Source organism: Capra hircus, chromosome 12, assembly GCF_001704415.2.
Source record: "Capra hircus breed San Clemente chromosome 12, ASM170441v1, whole genome shotgun sequence".
Taxonomy (NCBI): Eukaryota; Metazoa; Chordata; class Mammalia; order Artiodactyla; family Bovidae; genus Capra; species Capra hircus.
In genome coordinates, this window is record NC_030819.1 from 13802092 (window position 1) to 13821966 (window position 19875).

Consider the following 19875-nt stretch of genomic DNA (forward strand, 5'->3'; position numbering starts at 1 on the left):
GCAGTGACTGCTCTTGTGATGGCAGCATTGCGGCTCTAATGGCACACAGGCTTCAGTAGTTGTGGTGCCTTGGGCTTAGTTGCCCCTTGGCGCAATGTGGGATCTTCCTGGAGCCAGGGGTTGAACCTAGTGTCCCCTGCATTAGGCATGTGGATTCTTATCCACGTCTACTGCCAGGGCAAATCTAAAGCACTTCTCTAAAAATGATTCATGATTTATTCAATCATTTTGCTTATTGCTGAGCTTAGAAGTTACGGATGTTTCTAAATTCTAATGTTATAATAAAGCACTGCTCTGAGAAAACATGAAAGTGAGAGTTAGTTGCTCAGTCATGATCGGACTACTGTGATCCCATGAACTATATCCTGCTAGGTTCCTCTGTCCGTAGGAATTCCCCAGGCAAGAGCACTTCCTGGAATGGGTTGCCATTTCCTTCTCCGGCAGGACCTTCCCTGATCCAGGGATTGAATCCTGGTCTCCTGCATTGTAGGAAGACTATTCACTGTTTGAGTATTTGTACATAAAGTAGCTGGTTTATAGCTGACTTTTTATCTTCGTCATCTTCCAAAGCGGAAATCTTATTGAGTTGCAAAAGAATGAACAATTTTTAAGGCTCTTAAAAATAAATATTGTTAGATTATTTTATGAAAAAAACTATTCTAATTTATATTTTGTCAATAATATACTACAGTGCCTATCTTAGACTTTGCCTTCATTAAGGATGGGGTATTCTGGTTTTTTCTTTTCTTTTTTTTTTTTTTTTTTTGTTTTTTTTTTTGATGGCTATTACTGCCTCCTATTATTTACGCTGAAAAAACATTTGAAATGTGAAAATGTGTGACACAATCAGCGTCAGCAGCCATCACGAAACATCCTTAATTTATCAGGGTAAGAATGAATGTGTTTGTGTTATTTATTATTTTTACTCTTTTGCTGAAATTTCCTTTTTACCTATTCTTTTTCTAGATTGTGAGCCTAATGAAAATAGGAATTTCAATTTTTTAGGTATATTCTTTTCTGAGGACATCTTTATCAACTCTTAACAGTTTCTGGACAACTCATCTCAGTAATCGGACTAGTGTTCCAAATGAACTGAAAACAAAATAACTCAAGATTCCATTATTATTATAACATCTTAAAGGAAGATCAAATAGAATATATTGACCCAAAATAAGGAATTTGGTTTAAGTTTTTATACCAGGACTCTCTGTGAAAGTGTCATAATGCAAATATGTCTGAGAGCCAGTGGGAAGTGACACAAGTAATTCATTACAGAGCAACAAAGTTCTGAAATGTGAGGATGACTTCTTTCCATGAATTAGATCACATTCAAGGTTATTTGTATAATAACATGAATGTTATTAATTTGCTTTTCTTGACTGTGAGAGATTTCGTGGTGCCAGAGCCTGTCCATTGGTTACAGCCAGTCCTGTCCATAAAAATAAAAAGTGAACCACATCTGTAATACGTTAAATTTGTAGTAGCCATTTTAAAAGGAACAATGTAAAGATAATATCAGTAAGACACTTTTTACACCAGTGTGTCCAAAATACTATATCAACATATAATCAATATAAAAATCATTAATGAGACAAAAAAAAATGTTTTTTTGCTGTCTTTGAAATCTATTGTGTTTCTTATCTTACAGTTATGGCACTTCTCAAATTTGGACCAGATGCATTTCAAGTCCTCAAAATTATACATGTCAGATAGTGCTATTGTATGGGGTAATCCAGGGTTTACAGTATTAGCTAGCACTTTTATTGGGTTCACGCATACTAAGTCGCTTCAGCTCTGTCCGAGTTTTTTGTGACCCATGGACTCTAGCTCAGCCAGGCTCCTCTGTCAATATGCGGACTTCTTCAGGCAAGAATACTGGAGTGGGTTGCCATTTCCATAGGAGTGAATATATTTTTCAGCTAACTAGAAGGATGTATTTCTGGTAAGTGTCATAGTCTAGGATTCCCTGGTAGCAGGCACTATGAGAAGGATTTGAGTGGAAATAGTTTATTTTATAAGTGATCCCAGGAAAACATTTGTAGGGAGTGAAGAAATGAGACAGAGAAGGGAAGGAAGCCAGTGAAAACTGTGTTAACAAGTTACTGCTTAGGCAACTCGGTTGCTTAGAATCCTGGGAGACAGAATTGTTCCAGCTCACAGACAAGGGCACTGGGGCATTTATCTCCCAGCTCCCCATCCATCACTAGTTGAGGGTTGAACGCAGGGGTTTGGACTTGCCTTGACTATGGTCCCAAAGTGCTCCCACAGCTGGAAAAAGGCCCTTCAGCAGAAAGTTGGCAGATAAGCACTGAACTCCTTAATCCTGGAGAAGAGTCAAGGGAACATGAGCTGGAAAGTGACAGCTCCTGCTCCAGCAGGTCCCATAATCTAAGGAGGAAACCTAGTAGCCTTAGGAACCCCAGAGATTTGATGAATGGCAACCTACTCCAGTATTCTTGCCTGGAGAATCCTATGGACGGAGGAGCCTGGTGGGCTATAGTCCATGGGGTCGCAAAGAGTCAGACACGACTGAACAACTTCACTTCACTTCAGACTCTCCTTTATATCACCATGCTGTTCACTTATATGTCCCTAACTCCTAGCACAGTTCATGGCACACAGTAGGTGTTTAATAAATACTTGTTGAGTGTATGACTTCCCTTTGGGTTCCTGCTTCACTCTTTCTAACCTCTTCATGTGAATGCGAGGCATGGCTACCAGCAGTTATGGATCATATCCTTATAAGTTCCTGATCAGAAAGGAAAGAGAGGTTTTCTCTTTCTAGTGCCAGCAAAAAAAACAAAAACAAAAACAAAACCTAAAAAACAGCCACACCATTTGTAAACCTGAAAACAGTTAGGTCAGAAAGGTTAGGTAAAAAGGGAAGTATCTAAATCTCTAGTCCCCTGGCTCCAGATTCAGTCTTCTCTGTACAAGTCAACACTGGTTTTCAATGTCTCTTATAAATACCATGTTAGCTTATGTCCAGAATAGGATACTAAGAAGTTTCTAAAGATCTTAGTTTAAAAAAAAAAAAAAAAGACAGCAGAAGCTGAAGGGATTGAATGTATTTGCCAGTTTGGAGATGGCTAATTATGGTCCTGAGAGAGTTGTGGGGACTGGACAGAACAGTCTGGGGCCGACTGACAAGGAAGTCACTAGACCTCCAACTCTAGCAACTAATTCCTTCCTTTTTGAAATAGAACTAGTAGCTGAGTGTTTACAGCACTGGAAAATGTAGGGAATGTAACAGAACTGTAAATAAGGAGAAGTCTGGTACCATACCTTGCGGATTGCATTATCTGAGAGAGAGCTAACACCAGAAAGGTAGGTTACTGAAAAATTACAATTTTCAGCTCTAATCACTTGTATTTTTTGCAACAGAAAATTTCAAACATGCATGAAAAGCAAGAAAATAGTATCATAAATTGTCATCATGCCCATCAATACAAAATTATCAACACCTTGCATTCTTATATGTTTGACTCATAAAAAATGTTTGAATATATTAAGGGTTTCTTTAAAATCAATTTATCCTCTGGCATTAAGGTATAATTGACAAATATTACATAAATTTAGATGTTCAACCTGATGACTTGATTTACAGATACATTGTGAAATATTCATCACAACTGAGAGTCAGTTCCTAGGTAGGTTGATAAGTCCAGGGTCCCCAAGGAGGAGAAAGGGGTCCAGAGCCCTCAAGAAGAAGAAAGGGGTCTGGGGCTCTAAAGGAGAAAAAGACAAACTTTTTCCCTACATTGCTTTATCCTAGTCAATATAACAATGGAGCTTGCTCCAGGACATGTTTCTCCTTCTTGAGAACCTTCTGACTAATCCTGTCATCTTCCAATGTATGTTGTGGGAGTGGGTCTGGTGAAAGTACACAAGGCCTTGGTAAGACTACTTAGTGGGGGCACTCTCCATCCCCCGCCCCTGTTCCCCTTCTGAGGTCTATGTCAAAGATTTCTCTGTCCCTTTTCATAGTTTAATAAAACTCTGTTACACAAAAACTCTTGAGTTATCAAGGCTGGTTCCTGGTCCCGAAGCTAAATCTTCTACTTTGGAGATCACAAATTGAACACCATTTACCATAAGCTATCACAACCAAGCCAATCAACATATCCATCACTTGTACTTTTGCCATTTTCCTTTTTTTTTTCTTTTTTATGTTGAGAACTACTACTCTTTAAGCAAATTAAAAGCACACAGCAATATTATCACATTGCTGTACACCAGTTTTCTAGAACTTACCTTTTCATCTTTCATAACTGAATCAAAAAGCTGTCATTAATAACACCAATTTTAGCCAAGGTATATGGAAAATTATCAAAGAATAATATGGTGATCTTGTTGTAGGCATATAAATTTTGATGTTTCTTCACTTAGAGTAGAAGGGAAGAGACACTGTTGAGCTGGTGACTAAATATTTATGAGTTGGAGCCCAGGATTTTGTTCATTCAGTCCTGCAGTCATTCATTCATTCACACAGCATATTCTAGGCGCTTTTCACACACACTGTCCATCTACCAGTGAGACAACCATGCCGAACCCCAAACTTGGGTCCAAGACCTTGGACAAGTGCTGTCCTTGAGCCTCATCTTTCTTATCTGTACAATAGGGATAATACCTTCTTGAACAGGGAATTGTTAGAGTTGAAAGTGAGGTAAGGTTCCCAGCAATGTGCATATGTATTTTGTGACATATGTCACTGTTACTTATCTAGGTTCTGAACACATGATGAAAGAAATTAGGAGGCAGTTTCTCTCTCCCCAGAGTCCCCTTTCTCAGTCTAAGAGGGCAGCAAAAAGCTCCCAGAGGTTCCCTCACAATGCAATGTGTGAGATGCCACAGACATCTCATGTGGGCTGTTCATGCGTTCTGCCAGCTTTCTCCAGGCCTTCCCTGCAGCCCATGGGGAGCTTCGGAGCAGCAGAGGAGGGCAGAGCCTGAGCCTCACCTCTTCGCCTTCTGGGGGAGCGCCTGGGCTCAGAACAGGAGTTTCAGCGGAGTTTGCAGCCAGGTGGGATCCTTGGAGCTGGTTTGTTCCTGCTGTCCGGTCCGCCTACCCTCCTCCATCTAAGAGCCAATGGCCTTGCTTCCCCCTTGGATGCGGCTCCTGGAAGCTTTGGCCTGACTGCCTTCTTAGTCCTGCAACCCCACACACGGCCCTACTTCTGCCAGAGCTGTGACAGCAGGGCAAAGCCGGTGACCTGGAGGCGACCCCCAGTGGGAGGTTGCTATAGTTGCGGGAGGCGGAGACCTGGGCAGGCTGTGGGTGCTCCACCCCCAGGAATCCTGTGGCTTCTCCGGGCCCGCCCAGCAGACCCCGGAAGGCAGACTGATCTTCCAGCATCCACGTGTCGCCTCCAGAAGCAGCGGGCAGCCTCACTGCGGCCAGAGAAGCTTCGCTGCGCCTCTTCCACGCCCGCCCGGCCAGGCACGATGCCGCCGCTGCACCCGACGGTGAAGCCCAACCCGCTGCAGAAAGCGAACCTCTGCTCGCGCCTGTTCTTCTGGTGAGCGCCCCCGGCCGTGATACGGCAGTCATAGCACCCTCCGCTGCCCGCGCCTTTCAGGAAATGAGTGTGGACCCTCCCAATGCTGTCCTGTTCCCTTCTGCACCCTGGGAAGGCGGAGCACGACTGGGCAAGGAAGTAGGGGAGCAGAGGTGGGGAGGGGATCCGGTGACCTGGTGGCAGAGGTACAGGGTCTCCTTGCCTTGCTGCCGGCAGCCCCTCCAGAGCCAGAGAGCAGGAGGCCAGAAGGCTGCCCAGGGGGAATCACAGCCCAGTAGGGAAAATGCACTGAACACCCCGCCTAGCCTCTACTCTTACTGGCTTCCGCCTGATCTAGACTCAGGAATTCCCAGGTCGGAACTGAAGCGTCACATCACACCTCCCACCCCCTACCCCTGTCCCCAGCCCCAAGCAAGCAGCTTATGAACAGCTTCCTTTATCTAATTAGTGCCCTGGACCGTTGTTGTTCAGTCGTTCAGTCCTGTCCGACTCTTTGCAACCCCGTGGATAGGCAGCCACTGCCTGGTCTCTGTCCCTCACCATCTCCGGAGTTTGCCCAAGTTCGATGTCCATTGCATCCGCGGGGTCATCCTTATAACTCATCCTCTGACACCCTCTTCTCTTGCCCTTAATCTTTCCCAGCATCAGGCCCTTTTCCAGTGAGTCATCTGTTTTCATCAGATGACCAAAATAACTGGAGTTTCAGCTTCAGCATCAGCCCTTCCAAAGAATATTCAGGGTTGATTTCCTTTAAGATTGACTAGTTTGATCTCCTTGCAGTCCAAGGAACTCTCCGAAGTCTTCTCCAGCACCACAGTTCGAAGGCATCAGTTCTTCAGTGCTCCACCTTCTTTGCCATCTTTCAGTAATGTCCCCACCTTTTCCCATATGCCCTGTGAGACAGTGTGTTCCAGCTCCACTGGGTTCCCTCTGCCGCCATGTCTATGACCATGTATTTCTTTCCCTCTTCCTTTCTCCCTGTGTGGCTCTCACTGTATAACCTGGTTCCTAGTTGTGGCAAATTTCATGTGGGTAAAAAACTGAAAGGTTTTTTATTTAATGATTGGGAACACTATTATTGAACATGTTTTGCTTTTGCCTGGGACACACAGTCAGAACTGGAGGATTAATTTGATCAGCTCCTTTCCTTATTGTGAATTATCTCCATTTCCACCTTTAAGGATCACTCTGGGGATAGGGTCCCTGAAGCCTGTGAGGTCTTTCCCAATCATGGTCTTGATGCAGGTGGTCCTGCCCAGGAATCATTTGATTCTGAAACCATTGACGGGTCCCTGAGCCCAGAGGAAACACACAGATGAAAAACAGCTCAGAGCTGAAGCACTTGACTAAAGTGTTCCATGTGGTAGCTGGAGCCACTAACTATGTGGTCCTGAAACCTTTGGGCTTTAATCACACTTGGGTGGTTAATAGTTGTTTTATTTATGGACCGTAACCCATTTATATTTCCCCAAATTTTAGTATTTCCTTCTTTTACAGAACAGCCCAGGGGCTCTCCAGGGGATTGGGATTTCCTATGTTTGATTTTGATGGTCGGTGTATTTAGTGTATGTAGCTTCATCTCTTGGCCATTTGGTGGCCTTAAGGAAAGAGGGGCCTAGAAGAAGGAATATAGGTGTGGTTACTATACATGATAGTAAAATAGGAAAAATTCTCTTTAACTTCAGGCAGAGCAAGGAACTTTCCAAACATCTTCTGTTTGTGAATTTTCAAAATGTGTGTGCCTGGAAATGGGAAGGTGAGGACTTTTCATTGATTTGGGTAGGCACCCATTTCCAGTTTTCCTGCTGGAGGGAAAGGCACTATTACCTCTTATTTTATACTTGAAGGCATTGAAGCAGAGAGATTTAGTAAGTTGCTTACCGCCACACAACCAGTAAGTAATGGAGCAGGACCCCAAGTCAAGCAGTCTGGCTCTGAAGACGGTGTTCCTTGTATATGTAACTGATGTCACCAAGTTGGTCTCCTTCCTTGTGCTGGGCTCCTAGCTCAGGCTAAGACCCCTTTTCTTGGCTGAAGAGGTTGTTTTTCCACTCAGATTCCCACAGCCAATAACTAAACTGATGGTGAGACTGGAACAGCACAAGTTTCATTCAGTGACCAAAGAATGGAGAGGTGAGAGCTTAGCTCACAAATCAACTTCTCAACCCAGTTTGGGTCAAGGTAAAAGCAAGGAAATTGAATCAAGAGAGGGAGGAATATTCATGAGCTATCTGAGAACAAGGATGTGGTTTGGACCTGAAACTGAGGCAACACTCACTTTTAGTCCTTGTGTGGGTTGTTGTCATGACATTGTCAACTGTCATGGCACTGGTGAGTATGCCATTTAGCATAGTAATATATTACATCGAATGCATAGGCTCAGGGTCTAGGGGAGGTTAGGTTTTTCACCATTTTGGGCCTGAAAGTGAAAGTTAGTTGCACAGTCATGTCCAACTCTTTGCGATCCCATGGACTGTAGCCCACCAGGTCCTCTGTCTGTGGAATTCCCCAGGCAAGAGTACTGCAGTGGGTTGCCATTTCCTCCTCCAATTTTGGGCCTAGTTAGTTCTAACCAGTTTTTCTTTTTCTCTGTAACTTCCTCCTTTGGGCCTGAGACTCAGACAAAAGCAGGAAGTGGAAATTAAAGAGTTAGTTACTCAGTCATGTCCAACTCTTCATGACCCCATGAACTGTAGCCTGCCAGGCTCTTCTCTCCATGAGATTCTCCAGGCAAGAATACTGGAGTGGATAGCTAAAATAAATATGATTGTCACCTGGCTGAAGTCCCAATTCTCACACCCAGATAAAGACCAGATAAAACTAATGAGGCAGTTGGGGATACACAGACCAAAAAGCAGGAGGAGAATAATTGTAAGGGGTCCAAGGAAATGGCAAACCACTCCAGTACTCTTGCCTAGAGAATCCCATGGGCAGAGGAGCCTGGTGGGCTACAGTCCATGGGGTCACAAAGAGTTGGGCATGACTGAGCAACTTCACTTTCACTTTCAAGAATGGCATAAGCCTAGGAAGCTGAGATTACCCTTTTGATACTGTCCCAAATTTGTTCAGTCAGGGCCCTTCTTGTTCTCAGTATTGGATCAAGTGACTTTCTCTTTGAATTTTTATTGGAGTATAGTTGATTAACAATGTTGTGTTAGTTTCTGCTCTACAGCAAAGTGAATCTCTTATACACATACACATACACACTCTTTTTTTAGATTGTTTTCCTACGTAGGCCATTACAGAGTGTAAAATAGAGTTCTCTGTGCTATGCCATAGGTCCTTCTTAGTTATGTTTTATATATTACAGTGTGTGTATGTCAATCCCAGTGCCCCAATTTGTCCCTCCTCTCACCCCCTGGTAACCATAACTTTTTTTTTCTCCTACATTGTGACTCTCAGTCTAGTTTTTAAAGAGTTCATTTATAGCCTTTACGTATATTCCACATATAAGCGATATCATATGATATTTGTCCTTCTCTGTCTGCAAGCGGTCTTCTCTAACAGTCAGGTTACACTGTCTTCTATTTAACCACTCGCATTAACATAGAAACAACAAGAAATAGCTGCAAGGGCACGGATTCCTCCTTGATCAGCCAGCAGGCAATCAGGAGCTATGCAGTGGTTGAGTGTCATGTGGACCAGAGGCCCAGTGAAGATTTCATATTTCTAAAGTTACACCTGAGTTCTTCAGTTGCCCAGGCCATGTTCCAGTGCCTTTTTTTGTTGTTGTTGTTTATTTTTTAGTAGCTTTGGCTTTATAAATTGCTTCTCGTGCTAGGCTCACCAAGGATGTTACAGGGGCGACAGCTCCTTCCATTACCAGTCCAGTCCAGCTCCCTCCTGACTAGATGAATGGCTCCATTTAGATGGGAGGTGGGGTGAGTGTAATTAAAATCTCAATGTGAGCTAGATTGGGGTGTGCACCTCTTATAGCCCAGTATCCACTAGTAGAGTTTTCTTGGAGACAGTTAATGTCCCATTGTGGGTGGTCCTTGCCCCAGGGTCCTCGAGGACTCTTAGGGGCTCATCTGTGTTTGGGTTTTCTTGAGTCATGTTTAGACTAACGGTGGCGCCCTTCCATCCAGGATACTGCCTCCACAGACTAGGCCCCCTCAGGTTTGTATGATCCTGTTCCCAGAGCCCTTGGGCATGGTCTGTATCTAGAGTCGGTCATGTCTGGATGTGGAGGGCTCATTGGAAATATTGATTGGGTCCCTAGCAAATAGGGATTTGACTAACACATACCCCTTTGCTGGGGTGGGGTGGCAATGGGGGTAATTGATGTCCCTGGGCAGAAGCCTGGGCATGAAGGGATTGAACTGTAGTTTGGTGATATTCTCCACTGTTAGTGGAGTTCCTGAAAGTATCAGTTCAGTTCAGTCGCTCAGTCGTGTCCGACTGTTTGCGACCCCATGAATTGCAGCACACCAGTATTTATTCCCCGATTGGGGCTGAAGGTGGCAGACCCCACAGTCAGTAAAATTTCAGCCCTTATGAAAGTCTTGTGTTACATTTGAAAAGAAATTAATCGGCCAGGAAGAGATAATGAAACGTGAAACCTGAATTCTGTTCACGGAGCCTAAGAATGAATTCCGGAGAACTCGCAAACACAGAGGCAAACTTTATTTTAGAAGATAGAGACACAAAGTCCTCAGCATAGACTCTGAGAGGGGGTGAAAGGCCCCCAAAAGGCGAGGATAATAGCAGTTTTATATCTTTTCTAGTATTGATCTGTACATTTTTGGTTGATTCATGACTTAATGTAAACGTCACCATGTCCAGTTTGTCGATTTTATGGCTTTCTTGGAACCCCAGTTTCTCAGTTTCTCTAGACACTGCAACGCCATCACTCAACCCTTTCTCAAGACCCCAGACCATTATTTAGGGACCAAATGTATGTTTTAAGTGCTAATGGTCTTTGTGGAAGCTTCTCTCGATAAACTGGACAGCAGTTAATAATTGTCTTATCCTGGGTCTGAATGTTTTATGACCTTCCAGACCAGGAAGGGATTCCTCTGAATGCCTGGAAATTGGAGCACAGAGTGAGATGCTTACTTGAGAAGAGAAAAATTGAAATTAAGAAATGAATTAAAAATTGAAATTAAAAAAAAATCTTACAGTGTCTAGCAATTTCTGCTTCAATTATAGGGAGGACTATAAGAAAAATCAATGTATTCATTTTAGTTGGAAAGATGTTACTTATCTTCAGGACATCTTCAGATGGTTGGGGTCAGAAAGAGGCTCATGTGAGGGGAGTCTGACAGGGCTGTAAGGAGGTCAGGGTCCAGAGCCTGTTGGACTCAGGGTGGTGAATTGTAACATGATTCCCTGTAAAATTTCCTTTGTGTTATTAGCTGAACTAAGGAGGTCTTGAGACTGCAAGGTTGCGTCTTAGCTGAATGTGACTGAGGCATTCTTGAGTCTGGTGGGCTTCCCTGGTGGCTCAGTGGTATAGAATCCATCTGCCAGTGCAGGAGACACAGGTTTGATCCCTGTGCCAAGAAGATCCCCTGCAGAATGAAATGGCAACCCACTCCAGGATCCTTGACTGGGAATTCCCATGGACAGAGGAGCCTGGAGGGCCACAGTCCATGGGGTCACAAAACCAGTCACACACAACTTAGCCACTAAGAAACAACAGCAAAATCCTTGAGTCTGATATAGTTCAGAAAATTTAAGTGCTTGGAAGTACAGGAACGTATCTACAGCCTTATCCACAATAGCCATTCAGCTCTATTCTGTGCTACTGAACCAAGGTAACATTATTTTGATTTCTAAATGTATTTTTCTTAATAATTAAAGTAGATGTACAATGCATGTTCAGTAGCCCACAAACAGGGTATTTTAGTTAAGTTATATTCTGTGTAAGTCAGAGTGACTTATCAACACCCTGATATATGTGTTTGTAAGCATATGTCTAATTTTCTCCCTACATCTTTGTATAGTTAAAATGTAGACTTTTTTAAACAATGTCCATGAATGTAGGATTCTAATTAAAGATACATTATTTGAATATATGTCACTCTCCTTTTGATGTTTAACAGGTGGCTAAACCCCTTGTTTAAAACTGGTCATAAACGGAAATTAGAAAAAAATGACATGTACCCAGTGCTTCCGGAAGATCGCTCCCAGCACCTTGGAGAAGAGCTGCAAGGGTGAGCACAGGCAGCAGGGAGTATGGTTAGAAGAGTGAGAATTTCTCCATGGGGCTAAAGGCTTGTGGGGAGGGGCCTTTGCCTTCCTCCGGGGTCTTCTGAGCCTCCTTCCCTGACACTGAACCCTCAGCCCTTCATGCTGACCCTGGGCTTAGCCCACGTTCGAGGCTGGGGGAGCCTGTGTTCCCTGCATGAGTGGATGTGGAGGGAGCCCCCAGCCATGGCCTTGGAGACCTAGCTCTGTCCCCAGAGATGGGGTCCCTGGGGGACAGTGTCTGCCCTTCTGAGCTGCTCATGACCTGTGAGTTCAGCAAAGCTTAGCAGGAATTTGTTTCTAGAATCTGGGACTTTTCTCTGAAGACCTGGTCTGGTGCTTATCCTGGTGCTTCAGTGTCTGCACCGCTCATCTTTTGGGAGCCCTGCGAGCAGTTAGCCAGCATCTATGGGCAGCCACGGAGCGCCCTGGAGTGAAGGCTTGTCCTCTGCCCTGTCCCTCCCCTGTTTTCCTGTGGCCGGGCTGTTCCTCACTGTGCTTTGTCTCTCTTCGCAGGTACTGGGATCAAGAAGTGTTGAGAGCCCAGAAAGATGCACAGAAGCCTTCTTTAATGAAAGCGATCATAAAGTGCTACGGGAAATCCTACTTAGTTTGGGGAATGTTAACATTTCTAGAGGTAAAAGCTTTTCCATACAGTGCATTGATTTTGAATATATGTGGGTCAGTCCTGAGATGGATGGACTGAGGCAGGAAGAGGACAGTGATTTAAGGTCTGAGGGTAAATCTCATCTAGGAATCATGATGTAGATCAGCAGTTGTATTTATCTTTAGAATAGACAGATTCTTAAAGGGCTTGACCTCTGGAGATTACTATTTTTCTCTTAAATGATTAAAACATAGTGTAATGGAAGGATAGCAGCACTGGAAATATATATTATACCATGTTAGGATGTTTTTGGTGCTCAATATAAATATTGAGTGACCCTTGACCAAAAGAAGACCTTACCACCTCAGGGAATATGTGTCCTGTGGTTTGGAGGAAGTAACTTCAGAAGACAGAGATCAGGAGATGGCAACAAACCTAACAGATTCCAAACCAAAGGCCAGAAGCAGAGTTTTAATAAAGCATTTGGACAGTAATTTGAAGTAGAGGATTTATGTGGCAACAACAGACCTATGTTCAACAACATGGAACTGAAGATTATTCTTCATACAAAGTTAAAAGCATATTGTATCTCCTTCCTGACCACTTGCCCAGTCCCCATCTCTTCGAGAGAGACAAGCTTCATCTAAATTATTTCATCTGATTGATGACTGTCATTTATAACTTTATTGCTACTTCTGTCGGGTATTCCTTTGGAAAAGGTGTATGGATTCATTACATATTCTAACGTATTGTCTATAGATTGTAAGATAGAGTGAAACATGTACTGAAGATACTTTTAAGTTGACCTGTCTTTATATTTAGAAATGTCTCTTAATAGTAGGCTTCCCTGGAGGAGAGTTCTGACAAAACGTGGTCCACTGGAGAAGGGAATGGCAAGCCACTTCAGTATTCTTGCCTTGAGAACCCCATGAACAGTATGAAAAGGCAAAAAGATGGGACACTGAAAGATGAAATCCTCAGGTCGGTAGGTGCCCAATATGCTACTAGAGATCCGTGGAGAAATAACTCCAGAAAGAATGAAGAGACGGAGCGAAAGCAAAAACAGCACACAGTTGTGGATGTGACTGGTGATGGAAGTAAAGTCCGATGCTATAAAAAGCAATATTGCATAGGAACTTGGAATGTTAGGTCCATGAATCACGGCAAATTGAAAGTGGTTAAACAGGAGATGGCAAGAGTGAACATCAACATTTTAGGAATCAGCAAACTAAAATGGACTGGAATGGGGAATTTAACTCAAATGACCATTATATCTACTACTGTGGGCAAGAATCCCTTAGAAGAAATGGAGTAGCCATCATAGTCAACAAAAGAGTCCGAAATGCAGTTCTTGGGTGCAATCTCAAAAATGACAGAATGATCTCTGTTCATTTCCAAGGCAAACCACTGAATATCACAGTAATCCAAGCCTATGCCCCAACCAGTAATGCTGAAGAAGCTGAAGTTGAATGGTTCTCTGAAGACCTACAAGACTTTCTAGAAGTAACAGTCAAAAAAGACGTCCTTTTCATTATAGGGAACTGGAATGCAGAAGTAGGAAGTCAAGAGATACCTGGGGTAACAGGCAAATTTGGCCTTGGAATACAGAATGAAGCAGGGCAAAGGCTAACAGAGTTTTGCCAAGAGAATGCACTGGTCATAGCAAACACCCTCTCCCAACAACGCAAGAGAAGACTCTACACATGGACATCACCAGATGGTCCATATGAAATCAGATTGATTATATTCTCTGCCACCAAAGATGGAGAAACTGTATACCGTCAGCAAAAGAAGACTGGGAGCTGACTGTAGCTCAGATCATGAAGTCCTTATTGCCAAATTCAGACTTAAATTGAAGAAAGTAGGGAAAACCACTAAACCATTCAGGTATGACTTAAATAAAATCCCTTACGATTATACAGTAGACATGAGAAATAGATTCAAGGGATTAGATCTGATAGACAGAGTGCCTGAGGAACTATGGATGGGGGTTCATGACACTGTACTAGAGGCAGGGACCAAGACCATCCTCAAGAAAAAGAAATGTAAGAAGGCAAAATGGTTGTCTGAGGAGGCTTTACATATAGCTGTGAAAAGAAGAGAGGCAAAAAAGCAAAGGAGAAAAGGAAAGACATACCCATTTGAACGCAGAGTTCCTAAGAATAGCAAGGAAAGATAAGAAAGAGTTCCTCAGTGATCAATGCAAAGAAAGAGATGAAAGCAATAGAATGGGAAAGATTAGAGATCTCATCAAGAAAATCAGAGATACCAGCGGAACATTTCATACAAAGATGGGCACAATAAAGCACAGAAATTGTATGGATCTAACAGAAGCAGAAGAGGTTGTAAGAATACAGAGAAGAACTACACAAAACAGATCCTCATGACCCAGATAATCACAGTGATGTGATCACTAGCCTAGAGCCAGATATCCTGGAAGGTGAAGTCAAGTGGGCCTTAGGAAGCATCACTAAGAAGAAAGCTACTGGAGGTGGTAGAATTCGAGTTGAGCTATTTCAAATCCCAAAAGATGATGCTATGAAAGTGCTGCACTCAATATGCAAGCAAATTTGGAAAACTCAGAAGTGGCCACAGCATTGGAAAAGGTCAGTTTTCATTCCAATCCCAAAGAGAGGCAAGGCCAAAGAGTGCTCAAACTATTGCACAATTGCACTCATCTCACATGCTAGTAAAGTAATGCTCAAAATTCTCCAAGCCATGCTTCAATAGTACATGAACCAAAATCACTGCAGATGGTGACTGCAGCCATGAAATTAAAAGATGCTTGCTCCTTGGAAGAAAAGTTATGACCAACCTAGACAGCATATCAAAAAGCAGAAACATTACTTTGGCAACAAAGGTCCATCTAGTCAAAGCTATGGTTTTTCCAGTAGTCATGTATGGATGTGAGAGTTGGACTATCAAGAAAGCTGAGCACCAAAGAATTGATACTTTTGAACTGTGGTGTTGGAGAAGACTCTTGAGAGTCCTTTGGACTGCAAGGAGATGCAACCAGTCCACCCTAAAGGAAATCAGTCCTGAATATTCATTGGAACTGATGCTGAAGCTGAAACTCCAATACTTTGGGCACCTGATTTGAAGAACTGAGTCATTGGAAAAGACCCTGATGCTGGGAATTTGGGAGGAGATCAGGATGACAGTGGATAAGATGGCTGGATGGCATTACTGACTCAATGGGCATTAGTTTGAGTATACTCTCGGAGTTGGTGATAGAAAGGGAGGCCCAGCGTGGTGCAGTCCATGGGGTCACAAAGAGTCGGACACGACTGAGTGACTGAACTGAACTGAACTTCCCGGTGCTCAGAAGAATCTGCCTGCAGTGCAGGAGACTGCCAGGGTCCAGCCCCGGTGGATCCAGGGTGATTCGAAGGTGGGGGGGACGGAGTCGGCGTCTTTGGAAAAATACATATTTAATCACAGATATAGAGAGATTAGAAATGGATAGTGCAGTAGGAAGATTAGTGGAGAAAAGGAGGCTGAATAACTTGGATTACATGGAATAGCATCCATGCTCCAGATGGGAATTCAGCCAGAAAAACGGGAGCAAGAAAGAAGCGACATGGGGGAATCAGTCTTTCCAGAAACTGATCCAATTTCTTTATTTTGGGGTTTGCTTATATACCTTTTGTTACACATAGGGATGAATACAGAGTCACGTGGGGGGTCAGCAGTCCTGACCTTTATCAAAATCAGGTGCTTCACATAAATGCATAAAAAAAGGTACATCATCTTCTGGCCATGAGACCTGCTGACATTTTATGATCCTTTCTTTCTGATAACCAAAAAACTTATTTCTTCCAAGGGTGTTTTTTCTTAAACCAGGCACCACCCTCCAAATAAAGTTACATTCCTATAGGGTGAGGGTGTAGTGAGTTACAATCAAGAAAAGAATTTATTTAACCCAAGGTTAACATGATTAGTCTTAAAGGTTAATACTTATTTCTCCTATATGCTTAAAGGTTAATCTTATTTCTCCTATATGTTAGTTATATTCATTATAAGGGTAGGGAACATGGAGATTTAGCAGCAAACATCAGCCCAACAAATGAAAATCCTTTCATCAATGCTCCCCTTAAGATCTATTTAGTCTTAAGATATGATAAAGTTACATTTTTACACAGCAAGGACACAGTGATTTATAACAAAGTACAGTGATCTATTACAAAAGAGAAAATCCATTAACTCAAAAAGTCTAGTATTGCTAACATCAAAAACTACTATATTTCCTTTTCTATATTCCAAATGTATTGATTAATATATTCCCAGGTGCCTAAGGATATGGAGGCCTGGCGGCAATCATTGACTCAACAAGAAGAAAAAGCCCTATGCTAATTAAGACTCTCAAAATACTCCAAAACTCTCTGTGCTGTTTATGGTTGAGAGGTAGTAAAAATCATGTGGCAGGAGTATGGATAATCCTGTCACACAAGCTAGTCTGTCAGCAGAGAGGTTTGACCTGAGACATCCTTGTCCCACCAAGAGCAGGGAATTAGCAGCAATTATTGACACAACAAATGAAAAACCCTTCACCAATATAATTCCTAACCAACCCACTATACTAATAATTTCTAACTCCCCCAAATAATTTGCCTTTAGTAAGTCTAAAACATCTCATGCCTCTCAGATTTGGAGGCTGTAAACAATCACATGTGGCCGGACAAACCTATACAGGTGGGCTACATAACCTTCAGAGCAGTCGTAAGCTGAAACAGTCTTGTCACGCCCAAGAATTTTTATTGCCTTGGAGCTGCACGTTTACTCCTTCTCCAAGAGAAACGGTTATGGGGGAGAGCCCCCCGTAAAATCAGAGGTGTAGGTGAGAGCATAAAACAGACTCTGGCTTTGGGGTTAGATGCTCGGGGACAGGGGGTTTCCTGAGGCTTGATCACGCCTTTGCGTATGCCAAGCCTCCTTCCTCATGACCTTTGCCATGGGCGGAATTCCTCACGCTGGCCCCGGGCGGGAGACTCTTGTTCAATCCCTGCATCAGGAAGATACCCTGGAGAAGAAAATGGCAACCCACTCCAGTATTCTTTCCTGAAGAATTCCATGAACAGAGGAGCCTGGCAGTGTCCAGTTCATGGGGTCGTAAAGAATCAAACACGACTGAGTGACTATTACTCACTCAAATTTGGACTGGAGCCCAGAATAACATAAGACATTTGACAGTTGCTCAGCAAGTAATTGTTGACATTCCCAGGTCACATATGATAAATGCTTTCCTGGGAAAGGATCATCTCCTTCCCGTGGAACAGAACCTGGGGTCCTGTGAATGGACTGGAGCTGCCAGAGCTTCCAAGATCACTCCCTTACCTGGGCTGACCCCTCCCCATGGGCCAGGTCAGCTAGGCCACAGCCCGCTATGGGGAGGAGCTCCAGCTTCACCATGAATTGTGGAGAACTCATGCACCCTCCATTGCAGGTTTCCGTCCTGGGTGAGTTCTCATGAATTCTGCTTGTGTGGAAACCCTGGGGCCTCGGTGTCTGCCTGTGACTCATGCCAGGTGCCTGGTTGGATGAGTGGCCTCCAGGTTTAACGTTGGATCATATCCTGGAGCAGGTCTTTCTCTGCTGTCCCTGGTTCTCTAGTTTCTCTTTGGTACCAGATGATAAAGAGGCTTGAAGGCAAGTGGGTCTCAAAGCATAGCCCATGTGGATTTTCTGGCTGTCCTGGGCTGTCGGCTCCTTAGGCGCGGTTGCTAAGCCTCGAATGGATCCCATCCTAATATGAGTCCTGGGTCTTGGCTGTGACAGTTCACGGGAGAAGCAGACATAGAGGGAGAGGCCGCAGGATCTGGGGTTCTTCCTGAGAGGGAATCAGCCCCACTGTGGTGCTGGGAGTGTTGATTTCAGAGTTTTCCGGATCCAGTAATACTTCCTGCTGGGGATCCAGGAAAGCCAGGCCTGGGGCTGCATAAGCGGCAGCTGGTAGAGCCCTGGGCCCTCTTTTAGGAGATTGGTTGTTGGGTGGTCATGGCAGAGAAGTGGGAGTAGAGGGCCTTGAGTGTAGGGGCTCCTCTGTGTGGCAGTACTTCTAGTACTAGTAGCAGTAGCGGTACTAGTTACTTAAATTGATTTTATGAAGCAAATGCCCATGTTGTGATCTATCTGTACTGCTTGTTGGTCTTTGTATTTTTGATAATGAAAGATCTAAACTCAGCCCAGGATTTTCTAAAACACAAACATGTTTCCTTTTAGATCTCCAGCCCTCTTTCAATTCCTCCGGTGCACAGAACGCCCCATGGATCATCCATGATCCCAAGCAGTGTGCTCTTTCCACCCACAGCACAAGCAGGGCCTCCCAGGTACTCCTGGCAGCACCAGTGAGAAAAAGCAGGGTGACGCCAGTCCAGGGTGAGGCTCTTAGGATTCTGAAATATGAAAACCTCTGTCCTATGAGAACTGAGGAGTGTCTTTACCACTCGGAGAAACAGGTACCAGGCTGTGGAGCCCTTGCAGGTCAATGCTAATTAGAAAAGAACAGTCAGAGAATTCTTAGCACCCTGGCCCCTGTGTGCACCTCCATGGGGACTGCAGGTGTGGAGGACAGGTTTCCGCAATCCCAGGGCTCTCAGGGTGGAGAGGAGGAGCCTGAAGTTTCTGCCTGGGCCAGAGACACGGAGACCACCTCCCCAGGTCATCAGGGCTTCTCTCTGAGAGGTGAGGTCTCTACCTGCTGTTGTGTAAGTGGGGTGACCTCAGAGAGACAAAGTGGGTTCACGCAGTCTTCTGAGAGGGGAGGAGTGGCTGGGAGTTATGTCCTCTTCCCAGGACCCTTAGATGTGGCCTGGCCTTGTCCAGACACTTGGCCTTTGTCTGAGACCACTTTTGCTGATGGTCTCTGGTCCAAGTGGAGGCTGTGGGGAAGCCCATATGTGTGTAAATCTTCCCTTTGGAGCTCAGCTGATGGGCAGGAAGTAAACAGAATCCTCTGCGTCCCAAAGTGGGCTTGTGCCTTGACTCATGGTTGGTTCCCCGAGAGCTGAGTGGTCTTTGCATTTATTCCCCAATCCTTTCTTCTATGTGTCCCTCACTTTGCTCAACCCAGGAGGCTGAGGAGTGGCTGCTGATGGCAGAGATACTGCGGGCTGAGAGCAACCATTGAGGACCACACAGCAGGAGAGGAGGAGGGGGCCTTGAGCAGAGTGGACGGGGATTTGCTGAGCAGACCTGCTGTGTGTGCCCTGCTGGTTCCTGAGAGCATCATGTTAGCCATTAGGTGTCAGTAATACCCACAGTGATGACCTTGAGTTATAAATTAGGGTTTTATATCCACCTTCTTTTTTTTTTCTAAGCATATGTAAGTTTTTAATGTAAAGTTAAAAGAATTTTTTAAATTGAAGTATGATTGGCTTAGAATGTTATATTAGTTTCTGGTATACATCAGTTCAGTTCAGCTCAGTCGCTCAGTCGTGTTCAACTCTTTGTGACCCCATGAATTGCAGCACACCAGACCTCCCTGTCCATCACCATCTCCCGGAGTTCACTCAGACTCACATCCATTGAGTCCGTGATGCCATCTAGCCATCTCATCCT

The 19875-nt window shown here is 44.0% G+C and overlaps 1 protein-coding gene across 1 annotated transcript; it reads left to right on the top strand.

Annotated features, from left to right (window-relative positions):
• Positions 5446 to 19444, top strand: LOC108637250 (multidrug resistance-associated protein 4-like). The gene is made up of 4 exons (XM_018056292.1): positions 5446 to 5519; positions 11567 to 11677; positions 12228 to 12348; positions 19388 to 19444. Exons 1-4 carry the CDS (start codon positions 5446 to 5448, stop codon positions 19442 to 19444), a joined length of 363 nt encoding a protein of 120 aa, XP_017911781.1.

Coding starts and splice junctions, on each gene's coding strand:
- LOC108637250 (XM_018056292.1), top strand. CDS start 5,446: ATGCCGCCGCTGCACCCGACGGTGAAGCCCAACCCGCTGCAGAAAGCG. Junction 5,520..11,566: donor TGCTCGCGCCTGTTCTTCTG/GTGAGCGCCCCC, acceptor GATGTTTAACAG/GTGGCTAAACCCCTTGTTTA. Junction 12,349..19,387: donor GAATGTTAACATTTCTAGAG/GTAAAAGCTTTT, acceptor TGCTCAACCCAG/GAGGCTGAGGAGTGGCTGCT.